Below are 26,229 nucleotides of genomic sequence, written 5' to 3'. Positions count from 1 at the left end.
CTTTGAACCAGGTTGAAGTGTCTCCCTATAAAATGTTTTCTGGCTGTAGTGCTGATACAGGCTTAGTTTAATGCAAGGGCTCTCACAGCAAGTAATGATGACAATGGTTCCGAACAGCAGTATCCAAAACATGACCAAAATGAAGAGTGAAGCCCCTTGCCTGGCTGTCATAGGTTTTCCTGAAATAGCAGCCATGCACAGACAAAAGGGCAAGCCTTTCCTAGAAACCTCCTCCCCTCTAACAACAGATCCTGCTGTCTCACCACTCTTTTGCTAACGTTTACTAAACGCAGTGCTGTGGATAATCTAATCAGTAGCTCCTTGCTCAAAATACCTCTTGAATTTGTAAGGGTAATCCTGGCTCCATTTTCTGTCATTTCAGTGTCTGCGTCTCCATCCTTTAGTCACAGGACTATAATGAACACCCTTCTGTCTGGAGATGCTACATCGACCCTCTATTGTGTCCCATGTTAAACCAGAGGCTTCCAAAATAGATCCTACCGGTCAAAGCACTTGGACAGCGACCACAAACAGACTCTTGTTATCATGCATGTGCCACAAATTCACCTGACACACATGCATGCAACATGTACACACATTGTCATTTCAAGGGGCTACTGGTCACATTAAAGTGGAACTTTACAGAAGTTTAGTGAGAAGACCACACTCCTCTGTGACATACAAAATAGGTCTGGTCAGGGCTGATAATTCACAAAAATGTATACACTGCCACCATTGCTTTAGGTGATCAATTCAGGACATCGATATTAGTCCCATGATAGTTATGAGGCTACACTTAGTCCTTGGCATTCCATGAACAAGTCTAGGCCAAAGCACACATGCTAGATTTGTGTGTTTTTAAGGGCAACAGACAGGATACAAGTTTCACATACAGTTGGGTCAATCCGGGCTGGGGTACACAATTGTAAACCATACAGGGACATTCTCATCCCAAGAGACAGCCCTCCAAGATCAAAATACCTGGAACCTCCCTCAACCATTCAAGAAATCTGGTAATCAGATTGGGACAAAACAACAGGAAAGCCCATCAATTTTCCCTTGTTGTATTCTAGCTTTGTGTTCTACAGTGAAATCTGGTGGTCTGAGATGGACATCCTAAGAACCTTGGTATTCTCATCCCTCATTGCCATTAACCACTTCAGCAATTTGCATTCTGTCTGGGCCACAAAACTGGTACCAAACAAGTAAGACCATGCTTCGGGACCACACTACTGCAAATCATTTTTGTCAGTGGCACCTGGTCTGTTCCCCAGGAGCAGTCTGTGAATGATATATGTCACAGGGTGCCCTCTACCCTTGTCATCAGGTTAAGTTAAGCCACTACTCTTCCCACTCCATTATCTGAAGCATCAGACAGTACAGTGAAGGGCTGACCCTAGTCAATTGCATTTAACACAGGAACACTTCATAGGTCTGAATTCTGGTCCTCAAAGGCCTTCTGACATTTCACAGTCCGAACAATTTTCTTAGGGTTTTTACTGAATGTTAGGATTGTTAGGGAATCAACTATGGACCCATAGTTGGCCATAAAGCTGCTGTAGTATCCAGTGAGTGCCAGAAGAACTCTCACGTGAGTGTGGGTGGAGGGAATTCCCACTACAAAACAGACTGGAATTTAGAATACAACACATCATCATATTAACCCACCTGATGCTAAAAGTAGACCTTAGGGCTGCCCCAACTGGCCCATTGTTACCTTAATGGTCAATTTCACATCCAAGATCCTGACCAACACCTCTTCATGTGACTGTCGCAAGAATTGCTAAAGATGGCAATGCTATCTATGTAGGACACAAAGAACTCCTCCAGCCCTAAGAAAACATAGCTCAATAGGTTCTGAAAATTGACAGGAATATTCTTGAGCTCAAAAGGCATGACCATAACCTAGTACAAACCCTCCGTCATACAGGCTGCAGTAGTCTTCTTAGCAATAGGTGCAATGTGATCTGCCATTAACCACTGGCCCAACCGATGGTACAGAGGAAGCGGATAGCAGCCAGGTGGTCCACCAACTCATTAGCTTGGGAGTTCAGCTGTCTCATCACTCAATTCTCCTCAAAAGGCTTTCAGAGGTGAATGTGTCTGGCCAAGCCCTGACCTGGTTTAATTCTTTACTAGGTAATAGATCTTTCCAGATATTTGAGGGTAATCGTACCTCCAAGACCTTCTCTCTCAATCGTGGCACACCACAAGGATCTTTTTTTAAGTCCTACACTTTTTAATGTGTACATGCGCTCACTTGGAGAGGTGGTGATGGCCCACAGCATTTCAATTATTTCGTGTGCCGACGGCCCCAACTTGTTTTTTCCCCTCAGTCATACTCAGTCCCCTTCTTCATCAATATTAGGACGATGCCTCACAGCAGTGGCTAATTGGATGAAATTATCTTCTTTAAGAATGAACGTGGAAAAGACTGAACTCTTGATTCTTGGCAACCCCCATCTCCACAGCTCGACCTGGGGTGGTCCAATATCTTGGGTGCTCCACCCATCCCTAAACCTGATGTAAAGAGTTTGGGGTTTTGGCCGTACAAGACCCTGACCATGGATCTCCAAGCTACAAAACTAGCAGCAAGTTTTTATGGGTTGCCTAGATCACTGAGGAAAGGTCTTTACCTTCTCCCTTTTTCATCCAAATGATTGGCCATCCAGGCACTTGTGTTATCTCGTTGGATTATGGAAACTCTCTTTACTTGAGAGCACCTAAATCCACAATTTGTAAACTCCAAGTGCTGCAAAATGCTGCTGTCCATCTACTTTATAATGTTCCTAGACATTTGCCTGCCCAACCCGCCCTCAAATCCCTGCACTGACTCCCAGTGGCACCTAGGATCAAATTTAAGTCCCTCCATATTGCCCGTAGGGCCTTTATGAATATTTGACTAATATTGTGTAACTCTCTTATAACCCCTTACGAGCCAATCAGGTCTTTGCGCTCATCTAAGGCCTCTTTGGCCACTGCCCCTTTTATTATAAGGACCAGGAAAGAAGGCCGTTCATTCCAGTTTAATGCATCTAAACTGTGGAATTTGCTGCCCTCCTCTATGAGGTCCCTGGATTTAGAACTTCAGTTCTGTCAGCATCTAAAAACTTGGTTGTTTACTCAGTCTTGTTATTGATCTCCGATCTGGGGTTTGTCTCTCTCTGAATGGTGCTGCTAGCATACTTTAGCACTGGGACGCCTTTGGGCAGCTACGCGATCTATAAAAAAAAACAATGAATGAATGAATGAATCAATCAATCTTGGGCATTACATACGGGGCCTCCTAGCCCACACAGAAGCACATCTGTGGATCCTTGCTTGGGCGCCCTCACTACTGGGCTGGCCCAAGGACTAGGGGAATGTTCAGTCACTCCTAAGTCCAACATCTTAGCAACTCCTGCTTTGATGCATCCTTGGTCTCATTCTGACATCCTCTGTATCATACTCCATACTGGCACTGTAAGAGTTGCATTGATGTTAGTTGCCCAGAGATGGGTTAGCCCTGGGAACAGCGGGAAGAAAGTGGAAAACCATCACAGTACCTCTCCGTACACCCTTCTGTTTGGGTGTCAGTTCAGCTGCAAATTGTATCCACTCTGCAGCACTTTGCTTCTCCTTATGGTGGAATAGGCCAAGAAGTGGCTCATTGTCCTCCTCAATGTCGCTTGGCATTGCCAGAAAGCTCCCTTTTAAATCTCTCTGGGGGTATTGTTTCAGCAGGCTCACATCTTGTACCCTGTGTGGCACCTGTGTCCACCACGTGAGGCACCTCGGAAATCTTATGCACTGCCTTGTCAAACCCCCACCACTTATCCTCTAAAGCTCTGTGACAAAAGAGCTTTGCGCCACCACCTCTTGACCCTCTCGATACCCATTCTGCATCACTTTTGGGTCTTACCACTCTTTCACCAGCTCCTGGCTTGTCTGAATGTTTTTCTTTCTTTTCTTTCTCTCTGCTGGACTCTTGTTTTGCACCATTAATTTCCTGGGGCCAATAACATAGTCCACTACATCCTCCCGGGGGGTGGGGCCTCTAAAATTCCTACCCACCCTTCTCTAACTAAGGGTATGTATCACGCTCTAGATTCCCAAATCAGAAGTTTGAAGTGACTGAACTAAACTCCTTTTTGTGGAATTCCTTGGTAGGTGAATAAAAGTCATGGCAGGAGATAGTCCACTTCCTTTCAATGGGAGCTGAAATGGGGAAAACAATGTTTGTTCCCCTGCCTTGAATGTTTTCCTAATAGTATAAAACCCCATATTTCACAGGGACCCAGGAAATATGGAAAATATTTCACAGGCCCCCGTGAATTATGGTTTTCATTATCATGATAGTTCCCAAATAACTCTGCATAGCTCTCTTGTGATTATGGAGCACAACAGGACCAAATTATGTTGCAGGATAATCTGTATAATGAGGCAAGGAAATAAATAATGTGCCACATTCTTTGTATTTTCTTGATCTATTTGAGCTAGAAACAACATTTTTGATTGAAATCTGCAAACTGTTCCACAAGGAACGTGGCAAGTGCAGTAAACCCATAACTATTTGGTAAACACAGCAATCCCAGAGTTGCATCATTCTAATGGCCCGACCATTGCCCGTTGTTTTATTGGCCATCTATTCATCAAATGTAAACAAAAACTAAACGTTCTGATTCCAATCAGTGCTCATTGTTAACCGCACCTTCGAGAAAACAGCTTCAAAAATCCTTTCATTCTAGAAACATTTTTTAACAAAGGATGCTTTTCAAAAAGTCTACATTCTTGACTAGCTGCGTATTTGAGCACTATCTTATATTTATTTACCCCAGAGCCAGATAGTATGTATAGCCCAGGGGTACCTCATTCTTATTTTCTATAAACACTCCCGATTGAAAAACACCCCTTCTTCCACACAGATGTGGTCCGTGGCCCCTCCCCCCAGGGCACAATGGTAATAAAAAAGCATATTACGATCCGCGCCCCTGTGCACATTGGCAGGCTTGCTATGCAAGTGGCATGTTGTGTATATTACGCGCACACACAAGCACGCCCCACGGGCAGCTAAACCATTACAGGGCATTGCATAGTTTAGAAAATCCAGGCATAAGACGTAACCGGCGGCTCGTCTAGCCCGGCAGAGCATTGCAGACTCCTCCTGGGAGGGTTATTTATTCCTTCCAGCATCTCTGGGGTGGGCTGCCCCTGGGGCAGTACCGAGGCTATTTCGGTGCCGCGGTTACATGAGATTCTGCTGCGCTCCTACACACAGCACTGCGTCCTATCCGTGGCTGCCGTCTGATGGGCAGGGGTGGTGGTCCATGGGACCATGTGATGAGGGAGGAGGGAGCACAGGGGTCACGTGACTCGGTGGGCGCTGCCCTGCTCAGGCCGCAGAGCTGAATCATTCTTCCATCATCCTCGCCAGAGAAGGGGTGCTCGGAGCTGCGCCGCAGTGACCCTCTCCCGGACGCATCTCCTGTGCCAGGGAAGCTTGGCAGCCTGTCTCTGCACCCCAGGGTGGCTCAAAGAAGCCTGGCACCGAGCACCCCAACCCACCTTCTGCACCCCACGGCTCACTAAAACCTCTCCATCTTACACAAAGAGCATCCGTTCCGTAAACCGGTAAGTACCTGCGGTCATTAACACGTGTTAAAGGCTAGTTCTTATAACACGCGTTAAGAGGGAGATTAAGTGATCATTCGAGGTTTTATGGAGGATTTAGCATTATTTTTCACGTGGTCGGCAGGGATCAGTTTTGAATAGACTAAGGACATGAAGTGCACAGAGAGTGCAGGGTGAATATATAAATAAATATATATATATATATATATAATAATCATTCAGAATGCATGACAAATGTATGTGGCATTTCAGAAAAATCAAGGAATAATCAATAAACGTTATACAGAGATGGTGAGCTTATGAGCAATCTACAGAAGAACCCTAAAAAGATCTAGCTCATGAGCTCTGAAATAATAGCTATAATGACTGGACAATATGAGACCTGTCAGAATAGCGAACAAAAAATAAAAGTTAGTAAGGTAAATCAGCTTTGAGAACAACTGACAGAAGAAATGTATAGAATGAATAATCTTTCGGCTTTTGAATAATTGTCACAGATATCGAGATGGTATGGTGAGCTTTCAGAGTAGTCGACACTGCATATCGAGATAGTACAATGATGTGCTTTCAGAGTAGTCAAAAGCAGATATAGGGGTGGTACGGTGATGAGCTTTCAGACTAGTCAACAGTATATCTAGAGATGGTATGATGATGAGCTTTCACAGTAGTCAATAGATATAGAGATGATACAGTGAAGCGCTTTTAGAGTAGTCGACCGCAGATACTGAGGTGGAACGTTGATGAGCTTTCAGAGTACTCAACAGCAGATATAGAGATGGACGTTGATGAGCTTGCAGAGTAGTCAACAGCAGATATAGAGATGGACGTTGATGAGCTTTCAGAGTAGTTGACAGTAGATGTATAGGTGGTACGGTGAGATGGTACGGTGATGAGCTTTCAGAATAGTCGACAGCAGATGTAGAGGTGGTACGGTGAGATGGTACGGTGATGAGCTTTCAGAATAGTCGACAGCAGATGTAGAGGTGGTACGGTGAGATGGTACGGTGATGAGCTTTCAGAATAGTCGACAGCAGATGTAGAGGTGGTACGGTGAGATGGTACGGTGATGAGCTTTCAGAATAGTCGACAGCAGATGTAGAGGTGGTACGGTGAGATGGTACGGTGATGAGCTTTCAGAATAGTCGACAGCAGATGTAGAGGTGGTACGGTGAGATGGTACGGTGATGAGCTTTCAGAATAGTCGACAGCAGATGTAGAGGTGGTACGGTGAGAGGGTACGGTGATGAGCTTTCAGAATAGTCGACAGCAGATGTAGAGGTGGTACGGTGAGATGGTACGGTGATGAGCTTTCAGAATAGTCGACAGCAGATGTAGAGGTGGTACGGTGAGATGGTACGGTGATGAGCTTTCAGAATAGTCGACAGCAGATGTAGAGGTGGTACGGTGAGATGGTACAGTGATGAGCTTTCAGAATAGTCGACAGCAGATGTAGAGGTGGTACGGTGAGATGGTACGGTGATGAGCTTTCAGAGTAGTCAACAACAGATATAGAGATGGTACGGTGATGAGCTTTCAGAATAGTCGACAGCAGATGTAGAGGTGGTACGGTGAGATGGTACGGTGATGAGCTTTCAGAATAGTCGACAGCAGATGTAGAGGTGGTACGGTGAAATGGTACGGTGATGAGCTTTCAGAATAGTCGACAGCAGATGTAGAGGTGGTACGGTGATGAGCTTTCAGAATAGTTGACAGCAGATGTAGAGGTGGTACGGTGATGAGCTTTCAGAATAGTTGACAGCAGATGTAGAGGTGGTACGGTGATGAGCTTTCAGAGTAGTCAACAACAGATATAGAGATGGTACGGTGATGAGCTTTCAGAGTAGTCAACAACAGATATAGAGATGGTACGGTGAGATGGTACGGAGATGAGCTTTCAGAATAGTTGACAGCAGATCTAGAGATGGTATGGTAGTGAGCTTTTAGAGTAGTCAACACCAGATATAGGGGTGATACGACGAGCTGTAGTCAACAGCAGTTGTATAAACTTATGGCAGATGAGATTTCAAATAATACAGCAGAAATATGCAGGTGGGGTCCACTGCAAGCCTTCAGAATAATGTAGATAAGAAATGTAAAGATGGTCTAGTAAATAAGCTCTTAATAGAAGGAACAGGATGATGACGGTGTGCGAGATTTCTGAAGAGTTGGTCGATAAAATACTATAGTTCTTAAACATTCGATTAATCTACAACACAACCATAAAGATGATGCCGTCCATACGTTTCTTAATTATGAACAGAAAGAATACGGAAACATATAGTATATAGTATTTTTAAAGCGTTCAAAATAACTGACAGAGGAAATATTAGGAAGCCCTTCTACAATATAAAGATGAGATAGTCTTTGGAGGGGCTGCAAACGGGACATTGTATCTCAATATGAAATAATGAAGTACTGCATGGGAGGCGGCAGGGCTTCCTCAAATCACGTTATTTACTGATTGGACATATATGGCAATAGTACAATTTTAGCACAGCCTGGCCATCTGGGCACTTCTGTTTGCACCGCGGCGGCCTTCGCCGCCATATCTGGGAAATGGTTGTAAAATCCGCAGGCAGACCTTTGATTTCAAGTTGTGGAACAATGCAAGCTCGGGTCCTTGATCTCAGCCGTGATCCCCGGGCGTGGCAGGCCTGGGACCGGAAGCGCGGGGTTTTATCATGTTAATGCCGTTTATTGTTCGCACACAATAGGGCCGGGATCTGGGGAATGCTGGGGCGGAATGAAACAGGGCTCGGAGCCTGTTCTGCAGGGCGTGGCCGCATGCATGCGCTGGCTCGGTGTGTCTGCCCGGGTGGCTGTCAGCACGAATGTGTGCGCGCGTTTTTCTTCATGGGAAAGGTGGTGTGTGTCGATGGTTTTAGGTGTGCTGGTGACAGTGCACCTGCATATGAGAGGGAGATGGAGAGAACCAGTTGTAAACCAACCAGCTGTATATGACACTTTTGGAGTGGGTGCCCCGCCTCCCCCTACTATGTCCTGTTTACAGCCCCGCCACAGACTCCTAACATTTTTATATTTCTTCTCCAGACTATTACAAAATGAACGTACAGAGTGTTCCTAATATTTATTGTGTACTATAATTTTTCTACATATTTCTACCGTGTGTGTGTGTATACATATATATATATCTATCTGTGAGCGCGACTGCCCATGGGTGAGACTCTGCAGCCCCTGAGCGTGTTTGTGACCTCTGTCGGTACATTTGTTTGAATACTCCTGTGTGTGTGTTATCGCGCGAGTATGACTGTCATTTGTGTGACTGTGCTGCTTTCAACTTCCTGGGTGTATGATCCCTAGATGGCCCTCTACGGGGTGGTTATATGTGGCCATATGTATGGGCATTGCGGTGTGGTGCAACACTAATGTCCTGCCCAGGCTTTTGTGTCTGACTGTATGTGTAACTTTGAGTGTGGTTTTGTGCCTCTGTTTGGAGCTGCCATTTGTACGAGTGTGTCACTGTCTTCTTTGGAAAGTAGTAGTTAGGGTGCTGTTGTTGAATGGTGTTTTATTTTCCATCTTCTTTTCTAATCTGACTTTAGCCTAGACATATATATAAAAAATGTTTTCATTGATGTCATAGAATATGCCATGAGTGATGTAATATTCGGGGGTAAATACCTGTGGCTGGCTAGTTATATTACCATACATAAAATCAACCCCTGTTGCGCATGGGCTTTTTTTTAATAGGGGAAGGGGGCATGCCCCCCAAGCCAATTATGTCCCCAGGAATCCCGTTCTACGAGGTCTTGCATAGGTGCCCCAGTTCCCACTGAGGGCACACACAGCCCAATATGGTGTGGGCCTCAGAAGGGCTCCCATGGTCCCCGCCGGATCCCCAAATGCACCCATCGTGGGTGCTGCGGGAGCCGGCATTACTCCACCACCAGGCGGTAACAATCTGATATTCCTTGCCTACTGGAGCATCGCAGGGAACTAAGTCTGCTCCTACATGGCGGGAGCATTTTTAAAGCTCCCACCGGGTAAGAGCGGACATGTTTCCCTCACCACGCTCCTGTCGGCATGGAAACTACTGTGTTTTGGGAATGGGCTCAACGGGACACATTGTTTGAGCTGGATCCAGGAGATGGATCCCTTAGTCCTTTATGGGCTCAGGGATTGTGGCCCTATTTACACTTAAGTTTTGGGCCGAAGGGTTGGGGTCCCTGGCCCATTACAAGCCTGGCAAGGTGGGCCAGAGACTACTGGGGTAATGTGCACTGCATCACTGAAATGGATTACCTTGAGGGTTTTCCCCACACTTTCGAGAAAGTGGTCAGTAGTTTTGTTTGTAAAGTTAGGAACATGGATAGAAAGCGTGGTAGGAACATTTTTTCAATGTCTTTTCCCAAATTACTGCCAGAACTCCACACCATGTGGACCCGCTCCACTGAAAGCTCTGATGATTGCAAGTCTTAGACGAGTTCCTTACCACAGTGACAAGGCTGATGGCAGAGTCTTTTAAAAGGACTGGAACGCTGAGGCCACTTACAATAGACTTTTAATGTGCACCTGTACGGTATTTAATTATTTTTAGTGCACAGACCCACCACCATCCTTCTCCCAATCCTCTTTTAAATACTTGGGGCCTGATTTAGAACTTGGCGGACGGGTTACTCCGTCACAATGGTGACGAATATCCCATCTGCCGAAATGTAAATCTCATTGGATAGAATGGGATTTAGATTACGGCAGATGGGATATCCGTCACTGTGATGTATTGTGATGGAGTAACCCATCCACCAAGTTCTAAATCAGGCCCTTGGTCCCTTGTTTATCCACATGAAGGTGGCCCTCTGGTACCACCTATGTGGAATAATGTGACATCTGTAATGATCTGGCGGTATGCAGAACACTGATTGATGCAACTGTATATTGTAAGCAGTTTAAAGCCCTTATCAAAACCAAACCCAGGCTTCTGCATAATGAACACCAACAGTACAATAAATAAGAATACTACCATAAATAATTACTTTTGGCGTACTGGCATCTGATTTTTAAGAGGATACAATGTAAAAGGAAGAGAGCTGAAAAGCGTGCTTTACCTTTCTTTAAGTGCCAACTGATGTTTCGTGCAGAGATATTTTCTGTATTGTCTGATGAAAGGCTACATTTCAACATCACAGTCCACCTGTAATTTGTTACAGGAAAGAAGAACTGTAGTTTTATTATTGACGGTTAAGTAATGAGGTCGCATCAGTACAGAAATATAAAGACATTTACAGACAGATTTTCGTACAGTTATTTGAGGATTTCATACATTTTACAAGAATAACACACTAGGTATTGCTCTGCTTCGGTCACAGGCTTTTTGTTTCTTGTCTTCTTTAGAATCACTTCACCTACGCTCTCTCACCTTTGATCCAGAGAATCTGCCAATGGGCATGACTTTCAAAATTGTCCTCACTTGAAGGCCATTTCCCAGCTTTCATGGATTCTATTTAGCTGCTTAAGGTGAGAGACTCGTGGTGGCTTGAGATATCAACCTACTTAAAAAAAAAAAACTAACACTTTTTTCCCTGCTGGTGGACTTGCAGTCAAAAAGCAAACCCTAGAGCATGGGTACTCGCAAACATTTTCCCAGGGGCAAAAAAGTTTGGTCTGTGATGTACCCGGGGGCCGCATTGATGCCAGGGTAGTGGCGGTCAAGTGGGGTGGCTGGGGGGACTGGTGGCAAGGCAGGTGTAGGAGAAGCAAATGATATACATCTAGTGGCTGAAATAAACAAAGGGAAACCAGAAAACCTGGAATGAATCCCGGCTTACGCAGTTTTCCAAATTGTGTGATCCTAGGCAATTGTTTAGTCTCACTTTCCCTTCTTTTTCTGCATTATCACATTTAAGATGACCTCAAAATACATGATACATGGTGCGTGCTGCACAAAACCTGCTTCTATGTTTGATTTAATAAACTATAATGTTAATGTATGATAGGAACCCAGGCCACCCATAAAGTGCTCATACCAAGTGACTTGCCTCTTTAATTTACTATTGGTGGTGTTCTCAGGGTAAGGGAAATATATTAATGTTTCAAAATGTATGTCTCCAAATGTATGTTTGAAAACTATCACTTTTAAAGGAATACATCTCAATGCACTGACAAAATAAATTGTACTAAGGCAAAAAGGTTCTGCATGTTAACTAAATACATTTTTGAAGAGACTGTTAGTTTTACACTTGTGCTGCAAGATGTCTTTAAAAATGAAGGCGTTTCTAAAGTTAAGTGCAGGAGGCCCTAGTTACTTCCTTTCTTTAACACCAATTAAGTTTGAAATAAATGATTGAGTGTGTATTTAATATTTTTATTGTTAGCGCGGAGTCAAGCAAACAGCTGCCCAGTGCTCCTGTTGCCCAAGGGGCCGCATGTAAAGGTCAGAGGGGCCGCATGAGGCCCGCGGGCCGTACTTTGAGTATCCCTGCCCTAGAGCAAACACAGACCAGAGGACCCCTTCTCCCTTTCCATTTTATGATGTTTATAAGGGAACTCCCATCTTTCTGGCCCTTCCAAAGCAAATAAAACTACCAAGCTGAGATTTCTCGTGTAGACTGAAACACACACTTTGGATATTGAAAGTATATAACATTTGGCCCATGAGAATTTAACCTGGGATAAGAGCAGTCTATGGCTTTCCTATGTCTTGCGAGAGCAGCATAAAGCTCTGTTCTTAACAGCTTCATGAAAGGGATCAGTGAGTACAACTTTCAAGCAGATGGGCATCAGGCTGGCTTTTCATCAATAAGTCTTTTTATGCCTACAAAAAATTACGTTACGTTTTATAAACTCTTCAAAAACTAGTTTTCTAAGCCAGGTCAGTGCACGCAGCCCCATACATATGGACAATCCAAAGCTGCAGAAAAAACTATGGAAACATTTATTTGGGGAAATAGGTAAAATCTACAGGAAATTGAAGAAACTTAAGAGTGTTTTTAAACCAGTGGCAAGAATAATGATACAATAACATCAAACTGCGTTTTCTGCATTCATTCTGTTTGACTGTGTAGAAGGCGAGGTAATTAAATTGTCTTTAGTCTGTCTTGTCCCACATCTCTCTCTCAAGCTCTCCTTGAATCTTATTGTAAAGCTGTGTCTCGGTGACATACCTCTCCTTGCATACTACTCTCAGCAGCTTTTCTGTGTCCTTATGTCTGCACCCTCCCAAATCCTTCCACCAAGGTCTTCTCGCCTTCGTGCTACTAAAAGTGCATGTTTTCCTGCATTCAGTTATGGCAGAAGAAGCCACTTGCTGACTGGGTGACTTAGGTTGGGTCGGTGTCCTTGTGAAGTCATACCATGAAGGAGCCCGGTGCTCAGCCCAGCCTGCAGCTCCACTCAGCTGCTATTAAAATAAATGCACCCCTCTGGGAGCACATGCAGGGTTGCTAGTCTGTGTTAATAGCAACCCTATGGCTTCGCTTCGTTGCTCCAAGCATACCTTTTTCCTTTCTGATGACTTTACAAACTTTCTCTGCCTGGACATTGAGTTAGTAGATCAAAAAAATATGGAGGTAATTTGAAAAAATGTATTGAAAATTAGCAAAATGTCCAAAATCTTCGGGAACCTCTATCAAGGAGAGGCCTTCCAACATGTCACCATACAAACTCTTAAAATGAGAGCTACTGTCTCACACTCAACCTCATAAAATGTAGGTGGAATTTGTTTTTACCAGAATTCCCAAGCAGAATTTTAGAAATATCCAGGAACTTTCAGCTTTAGCTCCTACCTATTAAATGTGTCACTCTAATAAAAATTAGGTTGACTGAATCCAGCCGCTCCATTCATGGCTGAAATGCCCTCTCTCGTCACACCTTTGCTTCCTATGAAAAAGGTGCTCAGGTCTTGGAGGTAGGTCCGGTCATCTGTCTCTAGCTATGTCTAATACAGTGGAGCCAATTTGGTTTAGGCGTCTACTGTGCCATTCTGCCTAGCGCCACTGCCCAAGTGCTCTTTAGTTTTAATAAAGTGAATGCAGAGTAATAAGAATAACAGAATCTTTGTTAAGAGCGAAACATTAAGGGGTTACATTTTTAGGTCGGGCGTAGCGTTCAACGTGTTGTATACTTATACTGTGAGTTCCAGTGATTTAATTTGTTGGTTCCACTTTCATTCAAAAATCCTTGCTTGCTAGTGGTCAGATCTGCCTCTTTGTCCTGCCCTTTTCTCTTTGGGAGCAGCACAAAGTACTGTAGAATTACGCGATGTCCTGCTTATCTCTTCTGTAAGGGTCTTTTTTTCTTAGTATTTGCCTGTTCGTCTTACACTGTGGGTGTATGTTCAGTCCCTCCTCCCCACCATCTCCCTCTGCAAACATAAACCAGCAGCAGAGGTTTTTTTTTTCCAGGGCCAGCTCGCCCTCGCTCTCTTTCTCTTATTTTCAGTCTGTGTGGTAAGAAAAGTCCAGTCAGTAATTTACAACCCTAACAGCTCGAAATCGAGCAAACATGAGACCATTGCATTCCGAATGTTTGTTTATCATATATGACCAATTCTTCGTTCTTCTTTCCTCTTACTCTCCACTCGAATGCAGGGCAAGATGCTGGACAGTGTGAGCAGCCAATTCAACTCCTGCGTCTTCTGGAAGCTTCCTATCCCAGAGCTGGACCTAAGCGAGCTGGAGGGATTAGGCATCGAGTTCCCACGGCCTTCAAACAAACCAGGTGCCAATGGAAAGCGCAATGGGGATTCGCAGTACGGCAAGCTGAAGGAGCCAGCAGAAGAGGACGGCCTAGTGCAGTACAACTCCTTCAACTACTGGAGAGCACCAATCATGGCGGTGGACTTTGATTTCATTTAGAGAGATCTAGCATACCTTAGCATCCCCCATCCACAGCTTCTCACTCACAGAAGGTGCAATAGCAGATTTGGGGTGCCATCTTGAAAAGTGGGATAAAAGGCTTTGCAAACCAGCTTTGAAGCTGGCATAGGAGGCTTTGGGTGGATAGGTGATTTGGGTTTATTTGTTGTCCTTAATGGTGACACCAGACTTTGGGTGCGTGGGGGTGGGGTATTTTTTGCTCATACCTCAAACATCTGACTTAGTGTAGTTTCTTCTCTTTTATTTGTGCCATACTGTGAAATTCCCTGTACTTTGTTGTCTTCTCCTTATATCCCTTAGCTCAAATGTTCTTATATTTTTTCTTACTTATGTTACAGCTATTACTCGTCAACGACTGGGGGTAAAACCTTAATTCAATCCTTCTAGGATGGTACAAATATGTAAAAGGACCTTTGTAACATAAGATGTTGATGTCAAGATATCAATTCCTCGTATTTCTGCTCTACAGTATTAGCCAGATGTGAATGTTAGAGGCAGACAGAGATATAAGTGCAAAAAGTAGGCTTTGCAGGAGAAAACAATTATACAAAACCTACACATTAGATAAATTAGTATTTGCTGAAAAACTTCCCACCAAAACTTGTTTTGTGGAAAATTTAAACACAGGCAAGTTTTGCGAATTTTATATAGTAAAATCTGTCAGCTTCAGAAAACATTGCAGGATGAATTCCAATTATATGCACACACTTCTGCAGAAATGAAACACAGAAAGCCATTTATCAGCAAATCCCAAAAACATGGACCTATTCGGGATACGGGGTTAATTTTTGCTGAATGTATTTCATACTTTCTTAATTTTATTATTTATTAAGGTGTTTTTCATTGTTTGATCGATTTAGAGTGACCTAAGGCACTACAAAACCTACACCACAACTTAAGTGTAATTAAAAAATACAGAGACACCACAAACAGAGTAACCTTGACGAAGCAACTAGTCTTGGTGTCCTCTGTCTTCTTCTCTAAAACGACAACTAAGGTTGCCAGATGACCCAAAGTTATTGGGAACAACACGTTCCACTTCAGTTTTTCCATCAGCAGACCCTCTTATGGAAAAATGTGGTCCAGTTGGTTCACTTGAGATGGACAAGGACTACCATCCCGGAATACATTGAATTCTGGTAGAATGGAAAGCTTAGGACCAGGGATGTGCACCTAGTAACCTCAGACTCTCCAAAATCTTGAGCTCTAGTAACATATATTATTATCCACCTCAGTCTCTCTCAATGTATTGACCCCTGCACAGCTGCCAAGTGGATAAGGATACTTTCATCCTTTTGTTTTTAATCCAGTATGAACTGCATTCGGGAGCTTGTAGATTGACTTTCAACTTTGAAAATATGGGTCAAATAATTTGAGCTCACAAAGAGCTGATGGCTTAGAAGCAAGTGTAGCTAGCTGAATGTGTCACACATAACAATGTGGATCTTGGCAGAACTATACTCTGGTAGAAAACAAACCTGCATCCCCACACAAGCATTTACCTGCAGATCGAGCTGTCGGGTTAATTGATAATACGGATTAGTAATTGCATACTGCTCAGTGTGGGAACAGTTGCTATCTACACCGCTGTCATACTTTACATCTACTCTGGGTCGTGGTTGTATTTAAGGTTAGCTGCCAAAGGGCCCCATTTTATGTGTGGAACCTTCTGCCACCAAAGGACTATAAGCCTGGGCTCACAAATCCTAGCATGCCTTTTTAAAAGCAGAATTACAAGTCACAGAAAGTAGTGTGATGTTGGCAACATGTTCCATGCGCTCCATGGGTCACCTGGCAACTACACATGAGGGCGTGAGAAATATTACAAGGAGGTCTCACTGCTCCTGCCCACAACTCGGTGCTCTCGCTTTTCAGCTGAACATTATTTATTTTATTTATTTATAATTATGTATTTATTTGTATATGTATTTATTTCGGAAGATACCACACTCCCTTGTGAGAGTGAGTAAGAGTGTGGCATACCTTTTGCTGTGATGTGCTAACATCAGATGATGCATTCAAATATCGGCTGGAGTGTATCCGCAGATGGACTTCCGCTCCAGCTGATTATAACTGGTCCTAACCAGGCATGCTCCTGCATTGGGGATTCGCTTAAAAATCAGGTGTGGGTCAGTGGTGGAGCTCCAGGTAAAGATACATCCTGGCCAGTGGGGGACCTCATCAACAGGATGGCCCAAAGTCTGCACTGCACTGCTGATATCATTTAGGCCAGTGGTTCCCAAACTGTGCGCCGCGGCTCCTTGGTGCGCCGTCAAAATTAGCCAGGGGCGCCGCACACAGTCTGGAAACCACTCGGAGGTGCTTTTAATCGGTAGCTTTTCACTGTGGTTTTGGAAACAAAACCCCCTGCATTAATTATTGTGACCAGCGGAGGGCGCCAGAGTACCATTAATAATATCCCTATGACAAAAGAAAAGAAATAGTTTAAAATAAATGTTTTTCAGGAACCTGAACGAGAGAATTAAGAAGTCAAACTGTAAATAGTGTAGGTACAGGTACAGGCTGGGATTACGTTCCCCCACCCGCCAAAAAAAAGTAACATAATGGGGAGCCGTGGCCAACACGGCCAATAGGTCAAAGGAGCCGGGGATCGAAAAAGTTTGGGAACCACTGATTTAGGCTAATGTGGCTTTCAGAGCTCCAGAAAAACATGTCTTAAAACAGAGTTGTCTGATTCCGGCCGGCACGATCAATTACGATGTATACAGTAACTGTTGCTATAGCCTCTGTTCCAATACAGGTTTGATTGATATGCATCAACGAAATTTACTGGGAGAGAAAAAGTCTGGTAAATAAAAACACAAGCAGATTGTGGTGCAGTAAGAACCAAATTCTTCATGAAATGCGCCACTCTGTGTTAATCGGGTCCTAAAATGTTCTATTTGTCCAATATTCTGCCATGTATTACACAAGCTGTTTTACTTATCAGGCATGCCTCTGAAAGTCCAGTGGGACTAAGGCAGGGTCACTAAAACGCCAGACTTGCTTGACTCTGAAAACCTGGGTGGGTGGGTTGAGTCTGCCACATATCAGGAGCTCTATAAGCAAATGTTTTTGGGGTTAAAGCAGAATCAGCCATGTTAGTTTAGTTTGCTTCATATTGAAACAGCGCTTCTAATACACCCTACGTGACTGCAATGAAAACGGTATGAACTTCCCGGAAAAGTGCAGACTGTGACAGCTGCCGCCAATCAAAAGTGGATGGGGTGGGGGTGGAGGTTGTGGGCATTTTGGAGGGTGGGTGTCGGGGGGGGGGGGTAAAAATAATCTACCTGCCGCTTCCACTGCCGGCTGCTCCCTCTTCTCACAACAGTCACAAGTCACCACTAAAGCACAAGCTACTGATCCAGATGCTGCTCTCATGCTATACCAAGCATGACAGTATCGTCAGCACTGGCCTGAGCAGCCTGGTTTGATGCTCACTCAGGCACAGGAAGCCTGTGTAATACAACTGGGTTGGAGAAATCTAAGTGTGCGTGTTGGAATGGCCGGTCTAAGACAGCTGACCAAACAGACATGCACACTTTACAGTGACCACCACTCCTCCTTTGGCCAGGCCCGCCCCTCCCTAGATTAATTGGCTGTCAGAGAGACAGCAACATACAAAATGATAATAAAATTGTTTTATCTTTATTATATTTATCACTGCCTGTCTGACTCTGAGCAGGGGGATGACGTTCCTCCGCTATTAAAGAGTAGCCGCCCCTGAGTCAATGAATGAATTTAATGGGGCCCCATCCAACAATGGCCCACACAAGAATGTGTGTTCCCCCCAATTGCTTTATGAATGTATTTTGTATTATTTAATATGTCAGGTCAGTTATTGCTGTTTGGCCAGAGGGGCTGGTCTCCCTTGCAAAGCTCCAAGCATTCATCTACTGGATGGCGCACAACACATTTTTTGCTAATGGATTTCTCTTTTTGATGCTTCCTTTTAGGATTTTTAGGCTGAAAAATTAGCCTTTGCTAACTTCTTTCTATCCCAGTGAACCATACTGACGCTGCAGCATGTCTGACTAAAGGGTTCTTGCCCTATTGCGTTACTGACTGTGGGCCCAACGACTGTGACATGCGAGACTGTAGTGTCACCCACTGCCTTGTTGAGAGTGGCGTTTTGAAATCTGTGTCATCGGAAGTAGGCTGACCAGATTTTGGAAACGAAAAAGTGAGACGCTCGACGAACATAGAAGTAGTATATTCTGGATTAATTACATTGCCTTCTAGTGAGACCCGCTGACTTGTCCTGCACTAGAACATATGAGAACTTGGCACCCTCTATGAAATGTACCTGAATTTACTGACATTTCCAAAGATGGACGGTGGAAAATCAGGAGTATCCTTGCACATCTATGGCTCCTGGTCACTCTAGTCAGATTGCAGTACTGAAAACCTTGGCATTGGTGTCTTCTGCATTGGTCACTGTACTGTGAAGACGTATTTCAGGCATTGTGACATCTGGGACTGAGGTATCAGAGTCTGTGGTGTTTGCAACTACTAAATGGGCCACTGCAGCATCAGAGGTTTTTGTGCCCAAGACTTCGGCTCTAAATGCATCAGTGGTTGAGTCATAACAGTCTGTAGCATTTTGATCTGCCGTGCTGGAGACTGTTGTGTCAGACTGGAATTTGACAGTGGTATCACATTGTGGAGTTGATGACCATAGGATATAGTGACTGGTGTCAAAGACTGTAGTGATGGACAATGCTTTAAATGGAAATGAAGGAGAGTTGGTACTCTTTATCCAGAGTGCCTGTTTGTTACTTGCTGGTACTCTCCCATTAAATGTAGAGAAACAGTGGAGTGAAGTACCACACTCTCCAATTAAATGTAGAGAAGCAGTGTTGAGAAATGCCGGTACTCTTCCATTAAATGTGCAGGTACCCTTCCTTTCAAATGAAAGACGTGCAAGTACTCCGTTCCGGTCAGGACGTACCCATTGAACGCACTGGCCTTGGGGATCGGCTACCCAGACTGTGGTGTCATAGAGTGTAATTTGATAAGTGAAGAATTGGACACTGCAGTGTGGAAGACTGTGACGTGAAAGACGCCTTTGGCATTTGCGTGCTTTATTAAATTATCAGATATCAAAGACTGTGGGTGCCTGTGACTTTGAGGAATATGGAGTCAAAAACTAGCATGTCGGAGACTGTGGCAGTGGTGACTGTACCACTGGTGAACCAACGAATACAAAGACTCAAGAAAACAATCATCAAATGACATGTTTCCCGATATCACACAGTATTTTAGTACTGCTGTCACAGAATTTACTTAACAGATATAAGACGGGCTCAGTGCAGGTACTTTCAAGTGAGTGCAGGACACAGCAAGGCCCACAAAGAAGAGATTGGAGAGAGCATTTAGGAAAAGGTCCAGTGCGGAATTTGTATGGGACACTGGACTGATTTTAGTAAGGCAGGTTACAATGTAGGACTCTGTCGGATATTATATTGTCATGTTTGTATGGTGCTTTATGCCTCTATCGCAGCCACAGAGCAAAACAATTGCTTCAGAGAGTGACTATGCCACTTCTTAAAACCAAAAATGTTGTTTCACAACATTTCCCTCATTTTATCTTTCCTATAGCATTCCTCACGCTTGATCATTTTTTTTCTGTCAAAACCCAATCTATCTTCCAGGGACAGTGCTCTTTTACTATCGACATCAGCTTACAAAGTCCCTTGATTCCATCTCATCTCCACTGATTCTATATTTCTGCCCTTTCCTTAGTACCCTGAAGCAGTCTTTTGGTGGTATAAGCACTATATAAACAATTAACCTTACAGGAGTGTACCAGAACATTAATGTTAACCCTCTCTATGCTTTACCATGCGAGTCTTTGATTGTTTCTCCGCAAAAAAAATTTGTAATGTTTTGCCTTGGGTCCATGAACTTTATTTATTGCATTTAAAGTAAATTTCGAAAGATTGGGGCATAGCCAGGAGAAGAATCGCACACTAACGATGTTATTTAAACAACAACATTTTCTGTGTTAACGTTCTCATTATGTTTCTTGCGAATTGTCAGTGTTACATCAATAAAAAAGTTGCAGCAATCAAATAAAGAAGCAACGATTAATGACGTGGGGAATGTATATTTTCCTGTTTTTTGCCTCCTTTTGTTTGCGACACAGAAACAGTTGTGCGAGCAAAGTGACAAATAAAATATGAACTTCATTTAACATATTTTATTGTAGTTTTCTGTTTAGAAAAAATAAAAGAAAATGGGTAATTCCACTGTATTGGTTTATGAGTAAAACCCAGGACCTTCAAAACAATGTTCGTTTGACAGATCTTACTTCAGTGATTGTATGGCTACCCCCTTCTAATATTTTCCAGTGCACTGATGCAATAAAATGATATAGACATTACAGGCCAGTGCCGTGCACAATTGAACTATGCCACCGGTTGATCAAATCCACAGGTTCTGACTTGAGACTGAAGAGCAATCTTAGATTGTCCATTTAATTCAGTTGATTGTAATAGACAGGATTTCTCCCGGAGGCTACATAGAATTTAAAGGTCAGGTCTAAAATAACGGAATTATCCATAAGATTGCACACCACATTAAAACTCATATGTAAGAAGTATCTAAAAGACCCGGCCTCATGTGGCAGAGCTATCTCGGTGTCTAGACAGGTACGTTGTTGACTCCTAGACTGCAGATCTGTATCTCAAGTTTCATAAATCTTATGTGATCAGGCTCCAAACAGCAGAAAAATCCTTAAAATGGCTGAGGACACAATCTTTGGATTCAAACAGGAGTGCTAAATCTCCGACGAGACAGAATATACTGCTTAGCCATTACATAGCAGAGCCAGTCGTTAGGTGACACCATACCTACAAGCGCAAGCCACAGCAAAACTATTTTGCATTTATTCTGGCATCAGATAGCAGAGCTAGCTCTCAGGCTTCAGACAGCTAAGCTAGCTCTCAGGTTATGAGATCTGTTACTCTGAGGTCTCCTCACCATCTGCCGCTTAACCTCAGATGCCTGAAATACTTCATACTTCGCACATTCGTGTAGACCCCTAACTCTTAACACCAGAGATCCTCATCCCACAAGCTCCTCACATATAGCGGTGCAGGAGTTTTACATTTGCTTGTGTCACTTCTCTAGTTATTGCTGCTTTGGACTTCAAAAAGGTGTTTTTTGTTCAGCCAGTAACGTTTGATTCGTTCACACCAAATTTGGCAGCTCGTTTACACAACATTTATGATGATTTGCAACCACATTTGATTGGCTTCATTTTCAGCTGCAGTCCAGCCTCAACATCACCAAGTGCAGAATGCACCTGGGGTGAGCAGCTGAGATAACATAACAAGATTACGTAATTGGAGTGAGGGGCAGGATTCCTGACAGAGAAGAAACCCCTGTCAATAGGTCCCTCCCTGAAAAAAGGATCATAAGTACCTGGAAAGGAAAATTAGCTGTGCCTTAAATCGGAACCACATCAGGGACTTGTCCTGCTCCAGACTCCATGCAGTTGTGTACCCAGGTTTCATAAAACAGCAAACACATAAATAAAAGCTACGTCTGCAAACCTTCCTTACGGTCACATTAAAAAAAATATGGTCCACTAGATAGTTGTGATTTTAAACCCCTGTCTGTCTATGGTGGGTTTTTTAAATAAAAAAAAGCGGGGAACTGACCATGTTATCCAGTTATGGGCAGTTCATGGGATTCATTTTAAACTAGCACTTAATGAACACATTTTTTTAAAGTACCGAAGTTTTGTGTGTGGGGGTGGGAGATTAGACAGGTCCCTAATGTATACCCTGTAAGGATAAGAGCTCTTCTAGCAAGTCAGTCTGAAACCACACACCTCCACACTTCTGTATTCGCGACCCAGTAGATGAGGTTGAAATCCTGCATTCTTTTTCACAAAAGAACAAAAGAGGCAGATACTGGCTTACAAGGCTAAATAAATCTACCAAGGTGTTATCCGCCATGGGAGGGGGCTCACAACACAATGTCAATTAAACTGCTAGTCACAGGTAAGCTCAGTTGTATCAACCCAATACCACAATGTTGTGCCTCATCCAAAAGCTGCACTTACATCAATACAATGGTTCTGTACACAACTGGTCTGGTGTCACCGTAACTGTAGTGTCTGTCATTAGAAAGGTGCTCTTGGAAAGTCCTTTGCTGTTCCATTTGTCGCCACACAGTCTGACCTGTACAAGCTCAATGCCATCCTCCAGCGTGTTATCAGAAGGATAATTTATATAATGTGCGCGTCACTATCCTACACGTCATCGGAAAGCTAGGCTTTCGGGGATTACCACTTCATTTTATAGAAAGACCAGGATTACGCTGAACCTGTAAGGTTAGGCGAAGTAGGCAAAATATCAGACTACAGGGAATGATCAGAAGGTTGGATTACATTTGAATAACTGTTCTACATAGCACTTAATTGCGAGGTTAACCGATTCCTTGATGTTTTCTACCTGCAATTGAAATGAAGAACCCAAAGTCCAGGTAGATAGTATTGTCACGGACTGCGCGTCTCTTACCACCATAGGTTGCAGAACTTGAAGGATCACCCAGTCTTGTACTGGTTCTGGACTGGCCAATATAGGGGCAACCCTTTCTAGTAGCCACGTTGCTGCTGACTGAAAAAGACACTAAGGCAGACTGTACCCTCCAGGAGTCCCAGAGGAAAAAACCCAAAATTGGGGAAAAACCTCTACCACAGGAACGCCAGAAAAAGAGGAAAGAACAATGAAAATAGGAAAAAAATAGAATATTATCTTGCAAGAAGCAGGAACACGGAAAAAATGGATCACCACCAAACGCAAGTGTTTGCAACGCAAGGAAGAAAGGAACTGCAGTGCTTGTATACCAGAAAACAGGAAGTGACACAACACAAAGAAATTACAACACCATCTTGGATTGGGAAGGACATATAGAAATGAGTAGGAAAAAAGACCAAGTAGGAAAAGAAAAGGAAAAAGGCATGCTGGGAAGAAGAACACCAAGGAAGAAGACAATATAGAGACCAAGAAGAAATCAAGACAGAAGGAAAAGAAAAGGAAAGACCAAAAGAGGTGAATAGAGGAAAAATCAGGGAGGCTGTCAAGGGCTGCGACGCGACCCAGAGCATGAAATGTGCCTCCTGGGCCGCACCGCAACAAAATGAACACAGATAAATGGGCCGCGGCGGGGCCGGTGTCCCGAAATGCAGACTGCTGGCCTGACCACGGTCCGATAGAGAGACACCATAGTAGTGCGCGGCGTCACAAGTATAGTTTATCCCGCACATCGCACTGTGGTGGAGCGAGGGAGTCTAGATTCAACCACACCACCTGTTCCATAGCTACAAACTCAACTACTACCAACAGTTGTTATTATTTCCTGTACACAAAGAGGATAACCCACGACCTCTGGAGAGGATCTTCTAAGAGAAGGATATAGGCAAAACACTACCACATAATGTAAACTGGGACATACGAGAAACCTAATCCGTCTCTCAACATTTTGAAAAGAGGCAGCACCATGTCTGGCATCATGTCTGTGTGTGCATGCTAACTCTCTACAGAGAGAAGTTTGACTCACATTCTAAAGTTATAGTAATGTGTCTGACTTAGTAATGGTAATTTTGTTACTTTGCCTGTGCTAAATCAAATGAAACATCATACTCCACACTTATATGAATAAGATAAGCTAACAAGTCATGTCCAGAAAGCTCTATTCCAAGGCATCATCAGTATAATGCCCAGCATGTTAATGAACACATTAAAAATAAAATATGACACAAGACAGCAGAATAAACTCTACACAAAAAATAAAAACACAACAAAACACAATAAAGACTCAATGAAACAAAGCACAAATTGGAATACAACACAAAATAAACTGAATAACATAAGAAATATACACCACAAGATAATAAATCACAATTATTGCAGTGTTGGTATTTTGTTGGGTTTCATCCTGTGTCTGTGCAATGTGCTGTTATGCTGTGAAGTCTAGTTAATGTGTTGAGGTTTTGCTGTGCTGTATTTTGTTATAGTGGTGCTTGAGTACTTTAGGTGCTTGTGTTATGTTGAACTGCTCTATTGGTTTCTGGTAGTTGATATTTTTGGTGTGTGTCAGTTTGATGTTTAGTGCTGAGGTTCCATCTTGAGTATTGGTGTGTTGACTTGATTTTTTTTGTTGCCCCTAAATTGTGTTACAATTGGATATGTTTTTCCTTGTTTTTATAACAAGTAATATTACAGACTAATCTGAGGCCCGCTGTCCTCTACTACACCACCAACATCGCTGAGACATGATTAGACTTCAATCAATGCCATATAAGCAGCTCTCCACAACAAGGGTATGACATTTATAAAATATGTACTTGTCCAATGAGTGGGAGGCTTCAAACATCTACGTGTCCTGTATAATAATTGCTTGCCCCTTTGGGTGCCATTTTGTGAGGTGACAGATTATGGCAGCAGTCTCATTATATGAGAGCCCTGATATTAGCTTTGTTGATTATGTTATCGTTCATATTATTTCAGAGTTAGGAGTCTAACAAGTCTCAGACTTTGCCATCTTTCTGCACATCTACCTCAGGGGCTGGAATTGGTTGGGAAGTGGTAGTTGTCCTCTACGTCTGTGCACCCGTACAAACTAACATGTTTAAGGGTATTAACTGTCACATACTTGAAAAGTTTAAAAGTGTACTCCAGACAAGGGATGAACTAAAACTTTTCTTGGGTGGGGTTAAAACTGGATGTAGGGAAAGGGAATTTGCAATTGCTCTGCAGATTCTCACATGACCAAATGTATATGTACATATTTGGCCATGAGAAAATGGATTTCAGAAACATTTGCAAAAATACACTTTCAATGCATTTTTTAAAACACATGAATTTCTGAAAGTCATACATCTGCAAAATGGCAAGGACATTCAACAGTAGGTGCACATTTGTGACTTTTTTTTTAAGAGTTGGGAATCTCATTTATTTTCATGTAGTGTTAAACTGACTGTCCACTATTAATCTTTTTTTAATACTGGCTTGTATCAAACATATGACATGAAATTTTAAAGCTGCACAATAGTTTAGCAAAACATTTTATTTTGAGTTACAGTTTTATGGATACATTTTTATATCACACAATCACCAGTCTTGCTTTCATGCTTATGCATGTATTTGCAGATAATCAGGGACTACTCTAACAGCATTATAAAAGCCTCAAATGGTTTAATTTTACAAATATGTGTACACGATTGTGCTGGAACCACTGTCGGGAATGCAAGCACAGCTCCCATTAGAGTTCAACCTCTATAAAAGGCTTTCCATTTATGAACTATATCTACAGTTTTGAACAACTTAAACAAAGGGAAGCTAACTTTGCTTTAATAGCAGACAATTCTTCCTCAGCTATATGTGCTATTCTATTGTAAACTGGCAGTCAAATGTTTTGTGCTGCGATGGCCTACTTGTTGAGTAGACAAATAAACATGAAAATGTGTTGTCCTAGGTGCCAGGTGATATAAATTACTTACTGTGGCACACATACTTTTCTCAAAACAACAACAAAGGAGGTTTAACTAACTGACAATCATCCTTCCCCCAGGACCACTACTTCCTCTCCTTTGTTCGAATTCCACTCTAGCCCAGTCATTGCTGCCTTCAATGCTTATATCCTAGCAACTGGCTACTCACTAGGTATTATAAGCACTTTCTTTGATGACATCCACAGTGTCTTTAAAATATATGAATCCACTAACTCTGTCATTCCTAGCAGGGACCTCAGACTATATGCTTCAAAA

The 26,229-nt window shown here is 43.0% G+C and overlaps 1 protein-coding gene across 1 annotated transcript; it reads left to right on the top strand.

Annotated features, from left to right (window-relative positions):
• Nucleotides 1–5,333: 5,333 nt before the first annotated feature.
• On the top strand, nucleotides 5,334–20,647 carry MLLT11 (MLLT11 transcription factor 7 cofactor). The gene is made up of 2 exons (XM_069218500.1): nucleotides 5,334–5,610; nucleotides 14,157–20,647. Exon 2 carries the CDS (start codon nucleotides 14,163–14,165, stop codon nucleotides 14,421–14,423), a length of 261 nt encoding a protein of 86 aa, XP_069074601.1. The 5' UTR covers nucleotides 5,334–5,610; nucleotides 14,157–14,162; the 3' UTR covers nucleotides 14,424–20,647.
• The last annotated feature ends 5,582 nt before the right edge of the window (nucleotides 20,648–26,229 follow it).

Source organism: Pleurodeles waltl, chromosome 12 (assembly GCF_031143425.1).
Source record: "Pleurodeles waltl isolate 20211129_DDA chromosome 12, aPleWal1.hap1.20221129, whole genome shotgun sequence".
In the NCBI taxonomy this organism is placed as follows: domain Eukaryota; kingdom Metazoa; phylum Chordata; class Amphibia; order Caudata; family Salamandridae; genus Pleurodeles; species Pleurodeles waltl.
The sequence above is the reverse complement of the archived record's forward strand: the minus strand, read 5'-3'. Positions and strand labels throughout refer to the sequence as shown.